At 43.2% G+C, this 22260-nt stretch overlaps 2 protein-coding genes across 2 annotated transcripts in view; one reads left to right on the forward strand and one right to left on the reverse strand.

Moving 5' to 3' along the window:
* Positions 1 to 1757: 1757 nt before the first annotated feature.
* Positions 1758 to 4502, reverse strand: NDUFC1 (NADH:ubiquinone oxidoreductase subunit C1). Its single transcript, XM_040577852.1, has 4 exons — positions 4369 to 4502; positions 3516 to 3619; positions 2648 to 2730; positions 1758 to 1907 (listed from the first exon to the last, which is right to left on the reverse strand). Coding segments are annotated over exons 1-4 (249 nt in total). The 5' UTR covers positions 4430 to 4502; the 3' UTR covers positions 1758 to 1906.
* A 613-nt stretch (positions 4503 to 5115) lies between these two features.
* The window catches only part of NAA15 (N-alpha-acetyltransferase 15, NatA auxiliary subunit), a 42524-nt gene continuing 25379 nt past the window's right edge, over positions 5116 to 22260 (forward strand). Inside the window, exons 1-4 of the mRNA XM_040577934.1 lie at positions 5116 to 5331; positions 18697 to 18781; positions 19667 to 19771; positions 20487 to 20644. Coding sequence (XP_040433868.1) covers positions 5278 to 5331; positions 18697 to 18781; positions 19667 to 19771; positions 20487 to 20644 — 402 coding nt within the window. The 5' untranslated portion in view covers positions 5116 to 5277. The remainder of the gene's footprint in view (positions 5332 to 18696; positions 18782 to 19666; positions 19772 to 20486; positions 20645 to 22260) is intronic.

Here is a 22260-nt window from a genome sequence, read left to right on the forward strand (position 1 = left end):
CGGCGGCGGCGAAGCCCGTTCCCGGGGCGCTGCCGCACCGCGCCGGCGGGGATATGAACTACTCGAACAGCCCGCGCCAGCGGGAGTGGCTGTACACTCACATGCGCCAGAGTGAGAGGGAAGATACAAGTCATTGCATTCACCAAGGTGCGGGGGAAGACGGCGAGGAACATGCTGCTGTTTTACTGAAACAGCCTCCGAGAGAGCTCCTTTGCTAACAATTCCCGGGGAAAAAAATCGGGAGAAATAACTGATGTCCACAGCAAAGGGCACCGGGGTTAAACACCAGGACAGGCGAGCTCGGCGCTGGCAGCAGCAGGCTTGTGGAAGTAACTCAGCGCTGCGGGATCACGTTAGCTGAAGCCACAGGCCCCTCGAGGTCAGAGCTCGGCAGCTGCCCTGCGGCCTTGGACTGTTGCCCCATTACTCATCCCTTCTCCACGCATAGCCCTGGTGCCCTCGATGATTCTTTAATGCCATTTTCTGCCGATTATCTTTATCCCATTCTTCCGCCCTTTGTCCTTGACTGACCTTGACACCTGCGACACCGCCGGTGCAGTCCCACCACTGAGGCTGCAGGTACCTTTCAGGCATCGCAGTGAGCGATTCCAGAAACACCGGCAGGGTAAGGCCAGCCCCTCCTCTGCCACACAGCCACGAGCCTCGGGTAAAGCACCGCACACCCTCCTCTACCGCCCCAGCCAGCCAGCACAGCCCCCTCAGCTGCCAGCTGCAGCACCTCCAAGGAACAGATCCTTGGGGGACAGCAGTGCACGGCTTCATCTATGACAGGGGTCCTCAAACTTTTTAAACAGGGGGCCGGTGCCCGGATTAGGTGGCAGGCAGTCATCTGCGGCTGCTTGGTTTCCCCACCCAAACCCCTGGCGGGGAGGGTCTGTAAATACCACGGGCCAGACTAAGGACCCAAGGGGGCTGTATCCGGCCCGCGGGCTGTAGTTTGAGGACCCCTGATCTATGAGAAGCCTCAGAGAGCCGCAAGACAGAAAAGCAGCTGTGCCCAAGAGGACCTAGCTAAGAGCCACTGAGGAAAGGACAGACTGACAAGCTGCAGGTGAGTTAAACAGTCTCCCAGATCCAAGACTGGGCTTTCATCCTTGCTTTTTGACAATACAGAGTATGTTTCCGCTTTGCATGCAGAAGCAAAAGCAAAGCAAACTTCCTGGTAAGGACAAACAATAAAAACCCACACAGTATTCAAAGGTCAGCCACCTCTGATTTTTGTTGTCTCTGACAAAAGCTTTGTTTCTGCTCTAGGGAACTAAAAAGACAATCCAGATTACAGAGGACTTAAGAACAGCAGCACTCAAGGAACTAGCTCAAGCTTGCAAACAGATGTGTAGCTTTCATTATGGCATCTCTAAGTCACTAGGTCAAGCTTTGAAAATCTACCCAGCCAAGACTGAGCTGAAAGATGCTGCTTTGATGTGTGAAGTAGCAAACACACATTTTGGCATTTGTACAGATTAGTTTCATTATGTTTCCCATAAATCCCGTTCTTATATTCACTTATTGCTTATGATATACATTTAGCAATGAAAATTATGGCAGGGCAAAAGTACACAACTTCTGGAACATTTGCTGAACTTCCTCTGAACTGATGTCTAATTTTGTAATATACCTTCCAGAATAACAAAGAGAGTTTTGAAAATAACATTGATAAACTATGAAACAGAAATGCCACATAAAACAATTTCAAGACCAGCAGAATGAAATATACATGGCAAGGAAAGTCTTCATAAGTTTCTTCCATACTTCATAATTTATTTCTTAATTCTGCACATGAAATGTATGAGCGTAAGTATTGAGATACTTTTTACTTCTGCTGTGCTCATTTATTTGTAGGACAACTGCTGATCACGTTACTTCTTAGTGAGCATACCGTCAACCTAAGAAAGAAGGGGGGGAAAATATCTTAGCGACACAAAAATAGAAGCAAAGAATATGGTTCAAAACATCTCACAACATACTGTATTTTTAGCTGGAGAGGAGTATTTATGGGAAAAATGACCACAGCACTACAAGTTCTTCTATACCTAGTATAATCAGTTCTTCCATGTGACATATTAACAGCTCTGAGACTGTAATTCCCAATAGACTTTTTAACTGGTAGAAACAATTATGTCTTTTACATTGAAAAGGACAATGACCACATACAATCTGCACCATAATGCAGGTCTACAGGCTTTGACTTTCTATCATTCTTATGTGTAATGTACAAGTGAAACTGAAAAAAACATTTCCCACTGTAGACCTGTTAAAATAAGAGAGGCAAAGACAAGCTATTTTTAGTGAGCTCGATATCCTTGCCACTAAAGCACTTGTAAGGTATTCTCTTTGCGACCTAAATTTATTATAGGCACTGTAAGATATATGGTTATTTTCCAAAAGTTTGCATATCCAATACAGAAAGCTGGCAGTGAATAAGCACACAAATGAATATATGAAAATACAGATCAGTCACCTTATCACTTTAAAACTAGGAATAAGTTAGAAGAAAAGCAAAACCCAAGAAGTATAAAGGAAAATAATACAGGAAGAAGGTAAGTCAGTCCGATATCTTGATTGCTAACAGAAATCAAAGATGCGCAGAATTTGTATTCAGCGAAGTCAAAAGCACCATACTTACTATGAACATCCTGTACACTCGTGTTGTCTCTCTGCTTTTCTTCTCTCATATTCCATTACATCTTCATTATGCTGCTTGAAAAGCTATAAAATAGCAGTATACGATAAACAGCTAAACAACACACAACTGGAACCAGAGAACAGAAACCTCGACCGCATATAAAATTCCTGTTACCAGAATGCAAACCAGTTTGTAATGGGGACACAATACAGAGTAAATTATCTGTAAATTACTAACTGCACAGTGAGGCATTTTTTCCACACCTTTCTCAAACATTTTCTGTGGGGTGACTGAATGGGGGGAGGTCCCTACTGTCAATCAATCCACCCCACCCTGAAAAGTGCTGTCATCGTGGGAGTGCTGCTTATCCTGCACATATCTTCATGGGAGCTACTACACCCTGCTTACTTTATCAACATTGAGCCTTTAGCTCTCTGAAACAAGAAACATCTTACATCTGCATTTTGCTTTGGAAAAGGGGGTCTTAATAGACTACAGCTGAAAGATGAGAAGACATTGCATTAGTAGTCTGACAAACACAACTTTATTGAGGCATATTGCTACGTCTTTTTTAAGATCCATGGGGGAATATAACATTAAAGCCTTAAACCAACAGGCTTGAGGAATTAATTCATCTGATGTGGCCATTTTAAGTTTGCAACACAGAGAAGTTTGGTAAGTTGTTCATTTTTATGAAGAAAAATGCAACAGAGATTTGGGGAAACATAATCAATATATTGTGCTTCAGTCTTGATACCTGCTGTGACAGTCCGTTATCCCAATCAGCTAAGTAGCTTGTAGTCATTGCCTTCAGATCACTATGGTCTGGGAATAGTTAAGTTCAACAAACCCAAATGAAAACACTTACAAAAGCCCACAAGGCAGCACTGGTGCTAAAAGCCAAGCCAACTCCAAACCAGTTTGGTTGGTCATAATTACGTCTTTTTGCGACAAACGCAGAACGAGTAAAAGCTAAAAAGGAAGATTACAAATGTGTTATCATTTCTCAGGTTTAGACTACCAAGTCCATTACTAACACTCATACAATCAAGGGGGGAGGGAAGCAAACCACAACAAAAAACCCACAAACACATCCAATTAATTCTGTGTAAGTGGTCCCTACGACACTGTTAATAGCTCACCCATTTGTGAGCACCATGAACTCCCTGATCAGAGGAGGCAAGTGGGGATGGGGAGCAGTTCAAAGCAGCGCCCTTCGCCTTCCCTTGGGCCACAAGAGTCATACCCTACTGCATCTTTTGTTTGCGCTTCATCTTTTTTAGGTTGTCCCCGGCAAAAGCTTCATCCCCAGGCGCTTCCCGCGGCCTGCCCCACCGTGGGGGGGGGGGGGGGGGGGGGGCCGGCACAGCCTCCCTGAAGAGCTGCGATGGGTAACAGGCGAGCCTGCTCTCGGCCTGGAAGCAGCACTAACTTCAAACCGAAATAAATAGATTAATTTACAACAGAGTGGTTTGGAATTAAAAAGAAAAAAGATAGAAAAAAAAAAATTGCACCGCGGCTTGCTTTAAGCACAGCCACGAAGAGGGGCGCCAGGCCCAAGGAGAACGAGGCCGGCCCCGGCCGACACTCAGGTCAACGGGCAGGCCCCAGGGCACCGACGCGGCCCAGTAACGCGCCGAGCCCTCGGGGCAGACCCCCCCGCCTAAAGCAAGAGCGGGCTCCCCACCGCCCCGAGCCACGGCGGGCTGGGCCCCGCTCACCGAGCCTCGGCGGCCCCGCCGCCAACCGCAACCGCTCCGCTGCCCGTAGCGCCACCGCCATCTTGTCAGCCCGGCCTGGCCCCGCCCACGGGGGAGGGGCCGCCCCGGCGCCCCGCGGACGAGCTGTCCCGCACGAGGCCGGGCGCCTGCTGCGCTGCACACACACACCCCCCGCTCTTAACGGCGCTCGCTGTCGGTACAGAGCCAGAGCCGGTCCCCGCCCCGCCGCAGCCCGTCCCTTCCGCGCCCGCAACGTCGCGGGCAGAGCGGGGCGCGCGCCGCTCGTCGGGGGCTCCCTCGGGCCCGCGCGCGGGGGAGGCGGCGGGCCCCGCCGGGAGAACCGATGCCCGCGCCGCGCGGGCGGCGGGCTGAGGCGCGAGCGGCTGGCCCCGCGCCGGGGCACGCCCGGCCCCCGCTGAGCCGGGACCCCACGGGCTGACTCGGGCCCCACCGACCCGGGCCCGCGCTGACCGGCTCGGGCCCCGCCCCGGCGCACCTGGCCCGGGCGGTGCCGGCGCGGGGTCGCGGCGCATGCGCGCGGGCCGCCGTGACCCGGCTGGGGAAGCCGCGGCGGTGGCCATTTTGGCGGCGCCTCGCTCCGGCCTGCTCAGTTACCACGTGAGCCGCCGCCCGGGGCTCGGCGCGGGGCAGCCCGGCGCGCAGACGGCGGCGGCCGGGAGGGGCCGGGCCCGCAGCCGGCGAGAGCGCGGCGGTTTGAAGGAGGGAGGGCGGGCGGGGGGTGGGTGGGGAGGGAGGCGACGGTAGCGGCGGCCAGACTCCGGTGGGGAGCCTCCCGGCAGCGGCGCCCGAGCAGCGGGGACGGGACGCAGTCCGCCCGCCCACCCCCCCCCTCCCCGGAGCCCCTCGGCGGCGCCGGAGCCAGCGGCGGGAGCGGGAGCGGCGGGGAGGATGCCGTCGGTGAGCCTGCCGCCCAAGGAGAACGCGCTCTTCAAGCGCATCCTGGTGAGTGGCGGGGCGGCAGGCCCGGGCTCGGCCGCGGCGGGCCGCGGGCGGGGCGGGGGGGGGGAGCGGCGGTCCGTGCCCCGGCTCGTCCCCTGGGCTGGCGGCGAGCGGAGCCCCGGCGCCACCGCCCCGGCCCTGACGGCCGCCGGCTCCTTCCTGCCGGGCCGAAGGGCGCCTGTCACCCGCGCCCTGTCCCGCCCGGGCGCGGCCCCGCGGGGGCCGGGGCAGCAGCGGGGGCGGCCGCCCCTCCGAGCTCGCCCACCCGGGGGGTGACCCGGGAGGTGACCCGTGTCCCAGCGCTGGCGGCGGCGGGACGCTCCAGCGGCTCCGTGAGAATACCCCCGCGGTGCTCCACTCACGGGCATGCCGCCTGCAGCTGCCCTCTTTTTTTTTTTTTTTTATTTGATTTTTTTTCTAGTAATCCAGATTTTTGGTGTAGATAGGGGCCAGATTTGTTGGTCGGTGGGGAAGGTGGCTTTCAAAGGAGGAAGCGGAGCAGGATGAAGGTTTTGAGGTCGTCCCGAAGTTTTAACTTGTAGCTAACTCCCGTTAAAGTTTGACAAATCGATTTTTCTGGGCGGCAGCTGGCATGTGGGTGGGGGAAACTGCGGTGGGATTTGGGCATTAAACCTGGTTTGTAGGATGCGATTGTTAAGAGTACAGTCCAAATACCACTGAAGTGTAACAGAGCTGCGCACGTCTGAAGGAACTTGTTCCAGCTTTGGTGCAGGTGTTGTGGGAACCTTGTCTTACCAAGGTCCTGGGGCGAGTGGAAAACAACAGAGTTATATTAGTGAATAAATTCAGTGGGTTGATTTAGAAAATTATGTTATCTGGGTCAAGCGCTATATTGTTTTCTCTCAAAAAAGTCAGTTTTGTCTAAAAATCCCATGTCCTCTTCCAAAGAGGCTTAGGCTGCTATATTGGATTGTTCCCGAGATGAGAAGCAAGAAGGGTGCTGCAGTCCTCTTGGAGTAAGAGCAGTCTTACGGCTCTGTAAACCTCTGCCACTTAAGGCGGGGGGAGTGTGTGCAATCTTCAGTCACTTGCTTTTTCAAAATATTTTGTGAAAATGAAATAAATCCGTAGAACCAGAAATCCACAGTCCAGTTATCTCATGACATGTGCAGTCTCGTTTAGGGTTAAAAAGTAGGTACAAGGAACTGTAAAGCTTATTTTACTTGGAAAGACTCGGTCCTGCTTGGGTGTTGGTGTGGCCTTGTTCTAAGTGTGTAATTTTTAATGTGTTAGGAGCCGCAGAAGCGGTAGCCTTGTTGCTCACTCGCCCACCTTCCTCTGCATTGAGGATGGCTTGTGCAGTTCCAAGACAGACTGAATCAAGGAGCCTGTCTGTGTCTAAAACTTTTGAGGGTTGTGGGTTTTTTTTGGTGTGTTTTTTTTTTTTTTTTTTTTTTTTTCCCTGGGCTTGATGCATGACTGTCTGAGTACTTGTATGGATGGCTGGAAAAAGGGAAGAAGAAGAGTTTATTTGGAGAAAGTGCTGGCTCAGCACATGCAAATTGGGTAAAGCTTTGTGATTTGGTTCAGGTCAGAAAAGAGAAAGGTGTGCTCCAGTCCAAGCAGATTTCTTAGACTGAAGCAATTTTTATTTTGTCCCTTTTGTTTTTTAAACTGAAATTCTTCAATACAGATACAGGAGTTTCGGAAACTGGGTAGGCTGAAAGTTACTGTGGCATTTTGGTGTTTTCCTGTTATCTTGCAGGGATGAGCCTGTGATATGTAGTTTAGTGTTAAGACTGCCCTGCGATTAGAAAAGCCTTAAAGCTGGTTTTCATCACACTGAAAATTTGGCTAATGAACCACTTCTCAGCCTTGTTATGGATAATGACCCTACTTTGTGAAGTTTTGATTACGTATTTGGCTTGAATTAGCGAGATGTACATTACTTCCATACTCCTATGCTTTTACTCCACCTCTCTCTTCCTGCAGCCTCTCCAGTCTACACCTTCTTTTCAGGAGAGTGTAACCCTTCGTTATGCCGTATCCTCTGCTGCGTCTTCCTCTGGCCCATGAGTGGTTTAACAGCAGCAAGAGGAGCTTGAGTCTGCCTGGGCATCTGGCTCCCTGACAGGACCCCTGAGCCCCTGACCAGCTAACAAGGCGGTCTGATTGTCTGGCCCTGGGTTGGCACATGCTGTCTTCTGGCTGGGGTGGACCATGGAGGAGTTCTGTTGAGTGTGCCTGGATGAGATTTTTTTTTTTTTCCCCAGCATATGTTTTGAGAACCAGCCCAAGTGGTATCAAAAGGATGCATTACCCTTCAAATAGATAATTGCTGTGACACAGGCTGTTTACAGAAATAGAAAATCATTCTGATTTTTGTGGAGGTAGTAAACACAGGAGTGAAGTAGGCAGCAGCCTTGTATTTTTGTAGGTGAAGCAGAAAACAAAGAAAAAATGTTGATTTTGTGTGCGTTTTAAGTTCCTGAGGCCTCAATTCTTTGCCATTTTTAAGTATTGCCTGTAACACAAACATTAAGGTTTACACCAAGCTGCCTAGCTTTCCATAGCAAAAGGCAATAATAACTTAACAGAGTTTGTTTGTCTTGTAGTAAGCATCTTACATGATCAGTAAATTTCTTTTGTGTATGGGTTTGCTTGCAAGCCAGCATTTCCACTTAACTGACAAATTCTGAGTTCAGAAGCGTGTGCACTTTGTCTTTGCATGTTGCAACACACTGACTAACCTCTCTAGTCACTTTGCAGGTATGTGGAGGTTCCAATAGAAATGTTTTTCCAGTTGAAAGGCATTTGACAGTATAGTGTTCCTGTAGTACAAAGGGAACAGGATCTGCATAATTAGAATTAAGAAACCCCACAAAACAACAACAACCCACAGATTATTGATCCTTGTTCTGCTTAAACTTGCACTTCAGTTAAAAAGAAAGTTTCTAGTTTATATTGCTTAAAGTTTTAACTATTTACTGTTAAGTCTGCAGGTAGATATTCCTGTTCTTCTGCTCAAACATTCTGTGGAGTTTAGGAGGAAAGTAGATCTCTACATTTTTTCTTTTTGTTTTTGATCCATTTGAACATTTAAAATTAATTGAGTGTGTATCATTATTTTGGACACACATAATCTCTAGGAAGTCCTGAGATTACGCAAGAATTCAGGCAGAGGAAAGGGTAGAATAGCAAACGCGGGAGTTGAAGGGATTGAGAAGTTGACTCTTTGGTACCCAGGAGGCTGGATGCAGTATGAAGTAATGGAAAAAGCAGTTTACTCCATCCCCCCCACCCCCCTTACTAGCAAGTATAAAACTAGTAGTTGTAGGACTGTCTGATTATGTTTGTAAATTAAATATAACCAATGAATGTTCCTGGCGCATTGCCAAATCATTCAGCCACTTATCTAGTCAGGTACAATTTGTCAAATATGTTCAGGGTGGTTTGTTGGTTGGGTTCCTCCCCCCAATCCAAAAGACAATACTCAGTTAACTTTTGTTTGGATGTACAAGTTAAATACATTGAAAATGTATTGAACAAATGTAAAATACAAAGTTGCTAGAGGTGCCATACATCATGTGGAAGAGTTTTCCAGTTCCTTTAAACAGCAGAGAATAAAGCTCTTGGCGTCATGATGGTCTGGCAGAGTAAGTGGTGCAAATAGTTCTCACGATAGCTAGTGGGCTTAGCCTCTAGCTGAATATGGTTTAAGCAGGGAGGAAAGAAGTCCAAGTATTTAAGAAGCGAGGCATATTTTATGATGCAGACAAACAATTCAAGTGAGGAACTGTGTGTGTTCAGGCCTTGTTGAAGTAGTTTTACTGATTTATAACTGGTATATACTGTAGAAGTAGCATCCTGGAGAAGCAAGGTGCCATGCTGGTCTGGGCTTGTGTATATTACATTGTATGCTCATCAGAGTTTCTCTGCTCAGGACTGGTGATTCTGTGGTCTTCATGATGTCTGGAGAGCCGTACATCTTACATCTCTGGATCAGTTACCTTATGTGCTGGGCAGGCTTAATTGGGTATGGCCAGAACCAGTGTCCTCCAGTGGGGCATTACAGTAACCAAGGTGTCTGCTGCAGGAGAGGGGGCTTTGAATTTAGCCTTTTGTTGGTCATTTCTACAGTAACGCTGCTGTGCTTGAGGGTTTTTGTCTTTGAACGGTCTTCTTTCCATGCTGGCTTTGACAAGCATTCTACTAAAAGATACAGGAACTTCCTGATGATAAAAAAGCCTGTTGAACAGCGTCTCTTCAATGTCTTTGCTGTAAATATGCCAAGTCCCTCCTGCTGGGCCATCTTCCTGTTTCTTCATTCCAGAATCTGTTCCCTGTCCCTCCACTTCCAAACTAGACAGACCTGTGCTTCTCCTTCACTAATACTTTTGCCAGCACCAGTTCTTTTAAAAATAATGATCTGTCTCGGAGAAGTTCAGGTGCTGACTTTAAGTTTGCTGAGGTGACAGACTTTGAAATCTCTTAATTGATCTTGGTTCAAGATTAAAGACTGATTTCCAGAATTTCACTTTTATCAGTAACCAAGTAAATTAGCACATTTTGTATGCAATCATTGTTGCATTTGCATGACTGTACAGTAATCAAGTATGCTCACCACTGGAGTTTCACCACATACTATCTCATCTGAAACACGGAATTACTAGGAAGGCTTTTCCAGTATCTTTGCTGCTGAGATGTCAATCATTTGTTTCTTCCTTTGCCAAAAGGAATACATCACTTGGCTTTGCCAGAAGTAGTAGAAAAAAAATTATGTCTTGGTTTAAACATTGGAATGGAAGTAAAGAACAGACCTGCTGCTTTAAGCAGAGTCACCATTCTTGTTTTTCAGAAATAATTCTCAAACTTGTTAAAGAAAGAACTTACTGTTTGAGGCTCTAGGATACTATTAAGGAATTGCTTGAGCAATACTTGCTGTTACTAAAGCCTCTTCACCAAATGAGGGCATTTGTTGTCGTTGAGGCTGTCAGAAATTGTAGAAAGAGGGTTCCCTGTTGTAAGTTACAGAGGAGCAACATAATTTTGTTCATTAGCTGTTTCAGTTAATAAAGTATTTTCATAAGAGAAATGCATCCTAATTTCTTCAGTTGTAAGATCATAGCCAGTCTTATGTTGTTACTGCTAAAGGTACTCTCAGCTAAACCCAAAGTGGGGTAGTGGGGTTTGTAATGATCTGAAACTAATCTTATTTGGGGAAATAGACTTAATCCATCCAATACCCTTTATTTTGGTTAGAATTTGACCAAGTTGTGTTTATTCCTGTTTTTCAAAGTTTGTTTGTTTGGTTTTTTTTATGAGTGTTTGCTGGTTGCACTTGCTGGGCATCTCAGGTTTAAATCTCTTCATCCACAGCAGCACTGTGTCAATGCATCAAGAGTGGTGATAAGGAGTTACGTCCTTTCTGATTTTTCTTATAAGGGATTTGGAGAAAATGAACAATTATTCATTGCCACCCATTAAAATTGAGATCAGCGAGACTTGTTACAAGGATTTGTTTGCTTCTATGGTACTACGCAATCAGGTTAGCAAGCCTTGTAATGTTGAAGAACAACCTTTCTTATCTTACTAGCAACATTTAACTATTTCACAACAGCTCAATGCTACAAGACAACATCTCACATACCTCAGAGCTAAGGGTGAAGAGTACTCTGGTCATATAATACATGGGTAGAAAATGTCAGTAGCCTTACCGCGTGTCTTGGGCGATGTTGTGTGATACAGCTGAGTTGGAGTGTCCGTGTAAATCCAGAAGAACCTATTGTGTAGGCTCCTTTAGCACTTTTCATGCCATATCTTGGAATTGATTTACTTGGTTGTTTCAGATGATCATGAAAAGCCAAATACATCCTATACATACTGATCTTTTGTGAAGTACAGTCAGTTTCATGCTTAAATTCAGAGGTGAAGCCTGAACATAGGGTTCCAGGGTAAGGCACAGAAGTCAGCTGATCTTGGTTGACGTGGCCAGATTCATGGTAATTCTCCCTAGGAAGGAGAGATTAAAGTAAGCAGCTAGTGGCCAACAGAACTGATGTAAAATAATGGATTTTTCAGCAATAGCCTTGCTTCAGCGAGTGCAGATTTCTAGTTTTACTTCTGTAAGACCGGTAACTTATTTGTCAGCAGCCGTTCCCATACTGATTCCATCAAATACAGGAATTATTACATTATTAATAAAAAATTATTATTACTGCCTCAGTATTAAATGAAAAGACACAGATGTTTCTTACCTTCTTCCTAATTAATTTCAGTTTGAACTTGTTCTGTTCCTCTGGTTATATTCTACCAAGCAATGCTAATTATGAAGGTATCTGTCACTTCTGAAAAAGTAAGGTGGGCTGTGCAGGAGGGAGGGTTTCTTAGTCCCTTAAATTAGGCAATTGCTAAAGCTGTTTCTTATGAAGATCAGTTCTGTTCATTAACACTGCAGAGCAATGGAAGAGGATTGGTTTCAATCTGACAGCAAAAGAATTTCTGCAGGTTTGCCCGAGTTTTCAGCATTAATATATCTGTAAGTTTTGTTTTGGCGGGAGGTGGTGGTGGTGTTCAGTCCTTGGGTTTATACATCTTCTATTTGTCATGGAACTGAATCAGTGTGGTGGAAGCTTTTGCCTAGAGCTGTTGAGCTGTTTGACATGGTTAGTGCTCAAAAGACCCACTAATTCGAGGTGAGTAGTTGTTTGATATGGCTAGTGCTCAAAAGACCCACTAATTCATGAGTAGTTGCTCTTAATGCTTCCAGCTTTCAGAATCTTCTTTACTACATTTAGCTTGAATTAGTGCCACCTTAGAGACTTGACCTGATCTAGTCTAGCTGTAGAGAGAGTAACTGCTGGAAAGCAGCCTTGAGCTGTGCAGTGCTTGGACTTAGTATCTGTTGAGTTGCTGCATCTGAACTGTGCTGGAAGAAATGGATAGCATCTGAGTGGCGGACATGCATATCGTGCGTTGTAAGTGCACCCCTTAGCTAATGCAAAGACCAGCTACACTAATGCTTTCTGCTGCCAAAGGTCTTGGCATTGGAGTTGCCAACATTGCTATGTGATGCTGCAAGCGTACATGTTCATGGCTGCTACTGGGAGAAACTGTGGAGTCTGCTAAGGAGCACACCCCTGTACTGTAGTTGAAAGGATTTGTCCACCTTGGTTCTCCTCAAGCCTCACAGACCCTCAAGGGAGAGGATGGCGGAGCGTGGAATCCCTGAACTGTTCTGGTAGAGCAACCCATCATCCGTTCTCCTGGGGACTTCCAGGGGCAAGTAATACATTTGCCTGTGCCCATGTATATTATCAGTTGTCCTGTCTGGTGACTCTTGTGTATGCTGGGGAATAGTCTGCAGTGTATTGCCTCTTACGGTAACATGGGCCGCGTCTCCTGCTGAGGAAGAGGAGCGGAGTACGTTGGACTGGTGATGAGAAGTTTTAAGTTTGCATCTTCACTGTCTCTTGTGGCTGAATCCAATTTTGGTACTCGTTTGGTGAAGAAAATCGCATTCTTTGGCTAGGCCATCATAGCGTTGACTAAATTAGGATGTTTGCTTTAATGAAAGGAGTTACAGTCACTGAGAATGGATTTCCGATGGGGTTTTTGGTGGTGTTTTGGCATTTGGGTTTTTTGTTGGTTTTGTTTGAGTTTTTTTTTTAAACAACTTGAATTTGCATTCATTTTAATTCCATTAATTTGCAGATACAGGAGTCTAAAAAATTGGTGTTGTGGAGGTTAAGTGTGACGTGGGAAAATATGTCATCTTCAAAGAGAAAACAGTTAAAAGTTTTTCACACTGTGCTTTGTAAATTTCTGTCTCTTTTAATAAACTTTGCATGCTATTGTTCTGTTACTGTTCCAGTTCAAAGGGCATAATGATTGAGAATGTGATCCCATCCCACATGCCTGGGACTGATTTTTTACTCTCACCCCATTCTTGTAAGTAGCTGTGCTCCTCCAAGTAAGAATAAAAAGCAAGCAGTCACTTAACACCCCAGTGTTCCCATTTGTGAGCTTGGGGAGCAAATGGTACCTTTTTTGCTTTGGAAAAACTTCTAGTTTTGCATGCGTCCGGCTAAGAAGACAAAAGGCAGGTTCTCCTGTATGATGTTCTCCTATGACTGTCTTAAGCTTGCTCATGAGATGCTTTTGGGTCTGCTTCTCACCTGTTTAATGAGCTGCAAAATCAATCCTGGATGGACTTTCATGAGACTTTTTTTGTTTGTTGTTTTTTTTTTTTTTTTTTTTTTTTTTTACTGCAGCAAAGCAGTTTTGAAATGCTCTTGAATGTTAGATTGGATATACGCATCTTCTCAAGTGCCCTTCTAGAAAGGGAGTTTTCTGCTTTCTGTGTCATGATCTAGGTGATTCTTTGCTTAGGTTAAGTTAAGTCATACCTGGTGGCAGTGTAGATTCACTGGGCTATGAAGCTTCTGGTAAGACTGATGGTAACTCCTGGCATTATGCTTAGATCTGTTGTTAACTGTTGATGTTACTGAACATCCAGGACACTTCAGTCTGTACTTGTAGTGATTATAAAATGTCTTACAACTAGCAAATTTAAGTTGGGATGGCTATTAAATATTTACTTGAGTTACTAAATGCTTGCAGGACAGGAAGACTGCTTTGTGATAAAAAGAAATGGCACTTCTGGAAGTGAATATGTGCAAAATATTTCATGTGTAATGGCAGAATCTGGTTTGCTGTGTGCTGTGTATTTGATGCTGAGATGCATACCTGCATGTCAAAATACTGCACTTGACTATTATCCTTGCTTTTTAGTTGAAAACATATGTACTTGACCATTAAAATCTGTGTTTTGAGAGAGGAGGAATATGTCAGAGGTAAAATGTGCTGCTTGCTTACAGGTAGCAATGAATTAGAGCCTACTTCTCTACATTGCAAACTTACGACCGTCAAATTTCTAAAATGCATTTGTGAAGATCTATTTGCTTATGCAATATATAAAGAAAGCAATGCTGAATTAAGTTTGGGTGAAAAGTCATCTCTGCTATTGTCAGCAGCCCTTAGGAATGCAACTATAATCAGTAGCATGGCCCTTGCATATAACCTTGCAGGTAACCAGAGTAGTTGTTTAAGAATCAAGTCAGTCTTATTTGCTAGCCATAGGTTTGGTAGCAAGGTTTAGAAAGTAGGTGCACTAGAGAGGGAAGATTCAAAACTGGATTATCTGTGGCAAGGGGGGAACAAACTCCATCTAGCAGTTAGCTGTCTAGACATAGGTAAGCCATAAATAGTGAAATCTTTTCACCTTTCTTTATGGCAGCCATCAAGGAAGAAATGCAGCGGAATTCACTCGCACTTGGCATGCTGAGCCATGTGTAAGACATCTGCTGGCCAAAGACTGATTTTGTGCAGATGCCCTAATACAGTGAAGGCATCCAAACACCAGCACGTGAGCCTTCTTTCCACCTCAGACTTCAGTTTCTAGAGAATATGGTCTAGCTGTGTTCCTTACAATCTCAGTCTAGTAATCACCATCTATACAAATCCATTGAATAAATACTTTGGAGGCGGGGAGAGCTGTGCAAATGCAAGTTCTCTCCTACCTGCTATAGTCTTGCATGATTTTGAAGGAGTCGGACTCTGCTTCATCTTATTAATTCTTTGTAGAATTGCATTGGAGCAGGTGCTGTTTCCTTGCTATAAATACGGAAAATGAGTTAGAGTATAAAAATAGTTTTGGTGTGTTTGGAGTAGGTTGTAAGTCTAGCCACGACACGTATAGAAAAGCTTGTTAGATATTTTAAAAATCTGGTAATTTACTAAAGGAAAAGCTTTGAAGGGCAGCAAATGTGTAATAGATATTAAGTGCTGATAGAGAGCTACGTTCTTTTGTTTTAAAGCATTAACCTTACTTTTTAGAAGTTTAGCTTTTATGTTTTTTCATTGCATGATGTCACAAACCATAGCTGGAGCACTTGTCTGTCAAGCGTCACAAGAAGGCTCTTACTGCTGGCTTTGGAAGTGTATATATGCAGGAATTCAGCTTAGAGGAGGCAACCACACTTTTGTAGCGGTCTCTGCAACGGAGAAGTATGTTACTTCTGCAGAACAGCTGTCCCAAAGTAAGGGTCGGAGGCCTGGGAATGACTACTACAAGCTGTTCATCTGGGAGGAAACAAACTACCCAGATGAAGACTATTTCTGCTTCCAGCAACGTCCCAAGAATACTTGAGACGTCACCATTCCTACTTGTTAATATTTTTTTTAATTACTGGTTCTTTTTTCTCTTCTTACTCAGAAACTACTGATTCCCTTAGGGAATTTTTCTCCTAGGCTGTGTATTATTCATGCTCATCTTTACTTGTGTTATTCTTTCTGTTCCTCCTTTCCCCTTTTTGATATCTACTGTCTCCTTTTTCTTAAAAGTTTTTTTTTTCTTTTGTTTCTGCTCCTTGAAGCCACAGTTTCACCAAGGTTTGTACCACCCATGGCGGCATATGCTGCATTCCTGACTTCCTTCTCTGTCGTACACACATTTATTTAAGGTTGTTAGTCCGTAACCTCTTTGGAGAAGGAGATAAGTATATATGCATGGCTTCAAGTAGTAAAATCTTAGTGAGGTGGTTGGACCCGCTTTGATGAAACAATCTCTTTTCTGAAAGAGGATGAAGCATGACCTCGTTTTCATTTGTTCCCTTCCTTTCACTGTCAAAATAATACAGTGTACATAGAATACATACATAGAATAGAGAAACTTATAAAATGACACAATTTGAAATGGTTCCATTAATAGAATGAAGTAGGCTTGAAGTATTAATCTGAAAGGCTGGAGAAATTCTTCAACTTGTCTTGATGGGAAAACGCCTGAAAATGGAGAGCTGATACTTTGCTGGGGATTATGTGCAGCTATGGCTGGTTCTTTATTTGGTACTTCAGGCGATACATGTACACGATCAGTTCCTGATAATGTATTGGTCCTACCCAGTGTCGTCTGGGTTGATGAGAACCTTTCTGTAGACATAAGTGGGTATAAACTTGTAAACTTTTCCTCCCTGCAGCCTAAAGGGAGAACTTGTTACAATTCTGGGTGAGTTTAATAATGCAAGGTACTTCTACTCTGTGAAAAATCTATGTGCAAATTTTCCTGTGTTTAGCATATATATACCATCTTGGCTGAGTTTCCTTAAACTTCAAGGTGAAAGGCTGGTTATTAGAGTATGTAAAATGGAACTGTTTAGAGATAAGATTTCATAGAATCGTAGATAGCCAGCATCAGAGCAGCTGTACTTAAAGGCAAATTGCAAAACCCCTAAGTACCCCTTCTTGTGGCAATGCTTTAGTTCGACTCGGGACGTGTTCTTAAGTTCCTGTGGCTGCACCACTTTTGTGACAGGTTTTGCTGCTTTCACAACTACCTAGGTGGGAGCAAATGGAGGTTCTGCTTTCAGGGAGGAGGCCTGGGCGGTAACTTTTGTGACTGATGATTTCAATTAAAAAAAAGCTTGACCCTGTTGCGTTGTCACCTGTAAGCTCTGTCAGCTGTGGCCAGTGGCTGATTAAAGTGACTCAGCCAGCTACTTGAAAGCAGGTAATGACTAAAAGGTGTGAATAATAACCAGTGAAGTTTAATAAAAATACAAAAAAAAAAAGCCTACACAGATTTCCTCTTACCTAACCCTTAATCTTCCTTTGGCTGGGTGGTTGCCCTGCCAACTTTTCCTGTCCTTGCTGACAGAGGGTGTTGTCTTTTGGAAGTGTTCAGTCAGAGTTGGATAGGGCTTTGAGCAACCTGATGTAGTGAAAGATGTCCCTGCCTGTGGCGAGGACATTGGACTAGATGATCTTTGAAGTTTCCTTCCAGTCCAGACCATTCTGTTGCTCTTTTGTTGATACATTCCTCTTTGAGTCAGTCTTGCTTTGGATGCTCTCTCTGGGCATCTTCCTTTTTCTCCTCTTCTTTACTTTTCCCATTATTTCCTTTCTCCAGAAGTTGGCAGCAGGGTAGGGGGAGCAAGATCCTTGGTTTGTGATGCCTCTTGGTCTTTAGCGTTGATACTTCAGTACCTAGCAAATAATACATCCACATAGTGGTATACCAGTTTTTTACACCTTTGAAGTTTATTGTTGGTGTTTCCGTCTGTGCTTCGGAACAGCACCTTTTGTGATGCAAAAGCAATGTAAAGCAGAGAAGTTGAGGTAGATAAGCCATTTTCTTTTTTAAGCATTTCCATAACATCCATGTAACCTTTTAAATTTTTATTCTTAGGATTTTCTGCTTGATGACCTGACCTGTTGGGTCTGCCTCTCCGGACTTTTTTTTGATGGAAATGCTTGGAGAAAAAATGGTGTCAATACGTGCTTATTAATGCTCTTGCATAGTTACTTTGGAGCAGTGAGGAAAGGTGGAATCCCGAACTATGACTGGCTTAGGAAGACTTGAAAACTTGTCCACTGTACCTAGTTTTACACTCCTGTCAGCCGTGCTGCCACCAGAACTGCTCAACTGGAGTCAGTGAGGACCTGTTACGGAGGCTAGTTACCATAGGATTTGGGTCTGTGCTCAAGCAATGTGTGTTTCTTGATTCTTAGACTCAAGTTGGGGCATTGGTATCACAGTAAAATGAAAACGAAGAATTTCCTAGGATTTGCTTAAGTGACTTAAAGCATATGAATTGGTGTTTACAACATTACTTCTTCCTCCTTTGGCTTCAATTTAAAGATTAGCACGGGGAGTGGATTAACAGAAGTAAAATACTAAAACTGGTTTTAAAAGTTCGTTCTGTGTGCCATTTTGCATTGTCATCTTGTGTAACGAAATGACTCAAACACAGGTCAATCATTACAGCTGGATTTAATAAAACTGTAGAGGAGTGTTTTTAATTTCCAGTATGGCAAGATAACGTTACTATATCCCCGTTTTGAAAGTTTGGATGTATATGAGAGATGTGGTATTCAAATTGATAGTAAGAAGTTGCTTTCAAAGATAGTTTAAGCCAAGTTCTGATTTCATTTTTTTTCTCGCTTGTATGGTTGTTGGAGGTTATCTCGTGGTATTTCTCTGAAAGATGGTTGAGCCAAAGTGAGTTGAATGCTCACCAAAATATGTTATGACATGAGGTTTGCTTTTATGTTAATGGAAACTTGAATCTTTGTAGGCACTTAACACTTCCTGTGGCATCTTAGCCAAGGAATTGCTGTATGATAATGATCTTCAGTTATACATTTAAGTTCATGTTCTTACTAACATATGCATCTTTTTTTCAGGGCATGTGAAGTATTTTTAATGTCAGGAAGCACATTAAACAGGGTTAACTAAAATATTAGTACATTTTCTGAAAGGCCTAGGTGCACTGATGCCTGATTTTGGGGGTGCAGAAATAATTTCACTTTAAATTGTTTTAATAAATGTACTCTGCTTTTCTTCAACAGAGGTGTTACGAACATAAGCAGTATAGAAATGGTCTGAAGTTCTGTAAACAGATCCTTTCTAACCCAAAGTTTGCAGAACATGGAGGTAAGTTTTTAAAAATGGCATGTGCTCTTTCCCCCTATGCTTTAGGGTGGGGTAATAATTTTGAAGTCTTATATTTATAGCATTTTATACTTAACCTTTTGCCTTTAAAGCAGTAAGGGCATCCAGGAACATGCGCCATGTTAAGCAGTTATTGTTGCTAAGATTTGTAATTTTAAAGACTGGTCTTACCAGTAGCCATAGCTTACCATTCTTTATCTTTGTGCTGCAAGTCTAGTATTCATCATAGCACAGTGCATGTTTCTTAATACAAGTATGTATTGCTTAAATGACTTTTCAGGGGAAATTGTTATTCACTCATGTAGAAGTGAAAGACAAAAGGAAGAGATTGGTTATTGTTCAGCACTGTATGCCAGTCAGGTCTGTGGCCTGCTACTTTTTCTGAAGGAATAGCCTTACTATAAAAGAAGAAAAAGATGTTTGGCTCTTAATACTGAGTTGAGAGTTTCTTTCTGCTGTCCAGAAATTTTCTTTTTCCTTTGCCAACTAATTTGGCATGGGTGGATGTGTGGAAGTCTGTGTTGTGAGTAAATACTTTAGTTATAATGCTTCTTTGCAGAGGAGGAAAAATGAAAACACTCTTCAAGATATTTGTAGACCAGACAGTTTTTAAGTGCCTTTAAAGTAAAATGCTGCTTCACATTTTGGTGGAAGTGATGCATAAATTTTGTTGTTGTAGGTGATGTACTTAAGTGAATGATCTGCCAGTATAGTTTTCCATGTGAAAAAAGAATGCAAAATCTTGGTGCTGATAACTGAGTCTAAATTTGCGTTTCTACTATATTTAGAGTTGCTATATTAAGCTTAAAACCCTATGGAAATGACTGATACTTATTTAATCTTATTATTATTATTATTATTTGTTAGAGACCTTGGCAATGAAAGGACTAACATTGAACTGTCTAGGGAAGAAAGAGGAAGCTTATGAACTTGTGCGTAGAGGCCTAAGGAATGACTTGAAGAGCCATGTCTGTATCCTTTTTGAAACAGAGCTTTCTTTTGTGAATGGAAAAGGTTTATTTCTACAACTACTTGATTTATAGAATAGCAACAGAAGCTAGTACCATTAGCCTTCAAACTGTAAGTTCAGAATTTTAAATTTTGTTTCCAATACATCGCACTTTGTCTACCCTATCCAAAGGGCAGATGGTTTGCAGTTACCCTTGCAGTCACAGTTGGTTCAAATACTACTCTGTCATGTTCCAAGTACTTTTTTATCATTAAGCTGCAACTCTAAACTGGTGGTGGGCTGAACTAGGCATTTAAGTGTGTGATTTGCTTTAAAAACATCAATAGTTGCCACTACATTGATAAGGACTTGTCATATACTTAGAATGCAGAAAGTGCAAGCACTTCAGTTGTCTAATATAAACTCTTATTCAAAAATGTGTTTGAGTAAGCCTGATAGTCTTTTCAGAGAACCTATTACTTTATTTCTTCCCCTAGTACATGAAAAGTACAGTTTAGAGCATCTTATATGTAACCTGTACATACAATGGGCAAGCAGTTCTCTGTCTTCAGTTTGCAGCCGGTTTTTGCGTGGCTAAAGAAGAGAATTGTAATGATTATAATGTTACTGTCCATGTCTAAAATGGCTTAAGAGCTTTTCAACAATTGTTCTCTGTGCTGTGTTGGGTCTATTTTCTCCCTACTCGAATTCAATAGAATCTTTAACAGAGTTTTCCAGGTTGGCATGTCTATGGCCTTCTTCAGAGGTCAGACAAGAAGTATGACGAAGCTATCAAATGCTATAGGAATGCACTGAAATGGGACAAAGACAATCTTCAAATCTTGAGAGATCTTTCTCTGCTGCAGATTCAAATGAGGGATCTTGAAGGTTACAGGGTAAGTACACATACTGCATTTATTATAAACTTCTAGGGAGCTGCAGCAAAGGTGACACATTGTTCAGTGATGCTTCCAAAAACGATACAGTTAGATCCAGTGTTAAAACTGCTACCCAGTACTCTATGGCAGTAAAAGCAGATGTGCCACTGAGCAATTTCTGTAAATTACACTGATTTAATGGCACATTAAATGATTCTTTTTCAGCTCAGTGCAGAATTGTTTGCTTTTTTTTAATGCTGTATAATCCAGCTGTAGACGTTCCCCAGTCTTTATTTTTTTGGAAGCATTCCTGCAGGTAAAAGGCAATGTGTTCAGATGATGACTGTTACTCAGGCAAAGGAGTTTCTATTTTTTTAATAACTTTTTACAATATATCCTTCCTCCCTTAAATCGGTGACCACTGGTGTTCTCTTGGTAGTGAGTAACAGTGCAAAACAAGTGGTATGCTGCATGGAACATCATATTTTGCTTCCCAGCCAGCCTGGGCATTAGTGACAGCTCCTTTGGGTCCAAATATTTCCCTGCATTTCCTGCTATTTCCAGTGTAAGCTTGTGGATCGGAAGTCTTGAATATTCCTCTTTTCTTGATTTGATACTCAGAATGTTTAGGTTACTGTATTGTTTTTTTCTATTTTTTTAGTAAAGCTGAACACAGTTTGGTGACTCAGATTGGAACCCTCTTTCTGCCTGTTAATGCAGCACCCAGTTACTTGCTGCCTTGCCTCAATTGTAAAGAACAATACAGACTTTCTGTTGTCTTCTCTACAAATGCTGCTCCTAATGTAGTTTTATTTTTTTTCTGTTGTCTTGAATTGTGAGCTGATGTCTAGTTAGCCAATACCTTTATTTCTTAAAAAACTAGCAGCTTCTGTTTAGTTTGCATGTTGCAGAAATGCTCGTGTGGTTCAGGCTTAAGTCATAGTTGCTGCCCGTGATCAGTGTATGGCTCAGGATTAGACAGAACAATGACTATAGAAGACCTGTTTGTTACCTACTTTGCCATCCAGAGAAAGATGACAATGCTCACCCTAAATATTTATAATTCAAACATTAATCGGGGGGAAAAACCCCCTTAGATCATCCTAAATTACATTTTTTGTGCCTGCAAACTTGTTTGTTTTTCAGCTGATGTAGTCTGCTGTAGTAAGATACTCCTTTTCTCTGCAAAAATAAATGTTTGATTTTTTTTTACCTCAGAGACCTTGGATGATGATTTAAGTCAGGTTTTCATCTTTTCAGGTTTTCCTTGCACCTTTAAAGTTGTGGTCATTAAAGCACATTAGTTGATGTCTTCATTGATTATTTGCTTTTCAAATAAGGGTAATATTAGTGTGCCAAGAACACATTTTGTTCTCAAGAGCCGTGTGGAACCATCAGCTAACATAGGTCCTCAGTGAACTTATTCCTGAGTTAGGACATTTCTTAATCACAGGTTTTTTTCATATTAGTAATTTAGAAATTTGACTCTTCTTGCTGAGACACGACAACCAAAACTTAGCATAGGTGCCAAAATTAATTTACAAATGTACTTTCTTTTGGCCTCTGAATAAATGTGAGTACAGATGCATAATTGTTAAACACACAAGGAACACGTAGTTATAGAATGCATTAAG

Source organism: Falco naumanni, chromosome 1, assembly GCF_017639655.2.
Source record: "Falco naumanni isolate bFalNau1 chromosome 1, bFalNau1.pat, whole genome shotgun sequence".
NCBI classification, from domain to species: domain Eukaryota; kingdom Metazoa; phylum Chordata; class Aves; order Falconiformes; family Falconidae; genus Falco; species Falco naumanni.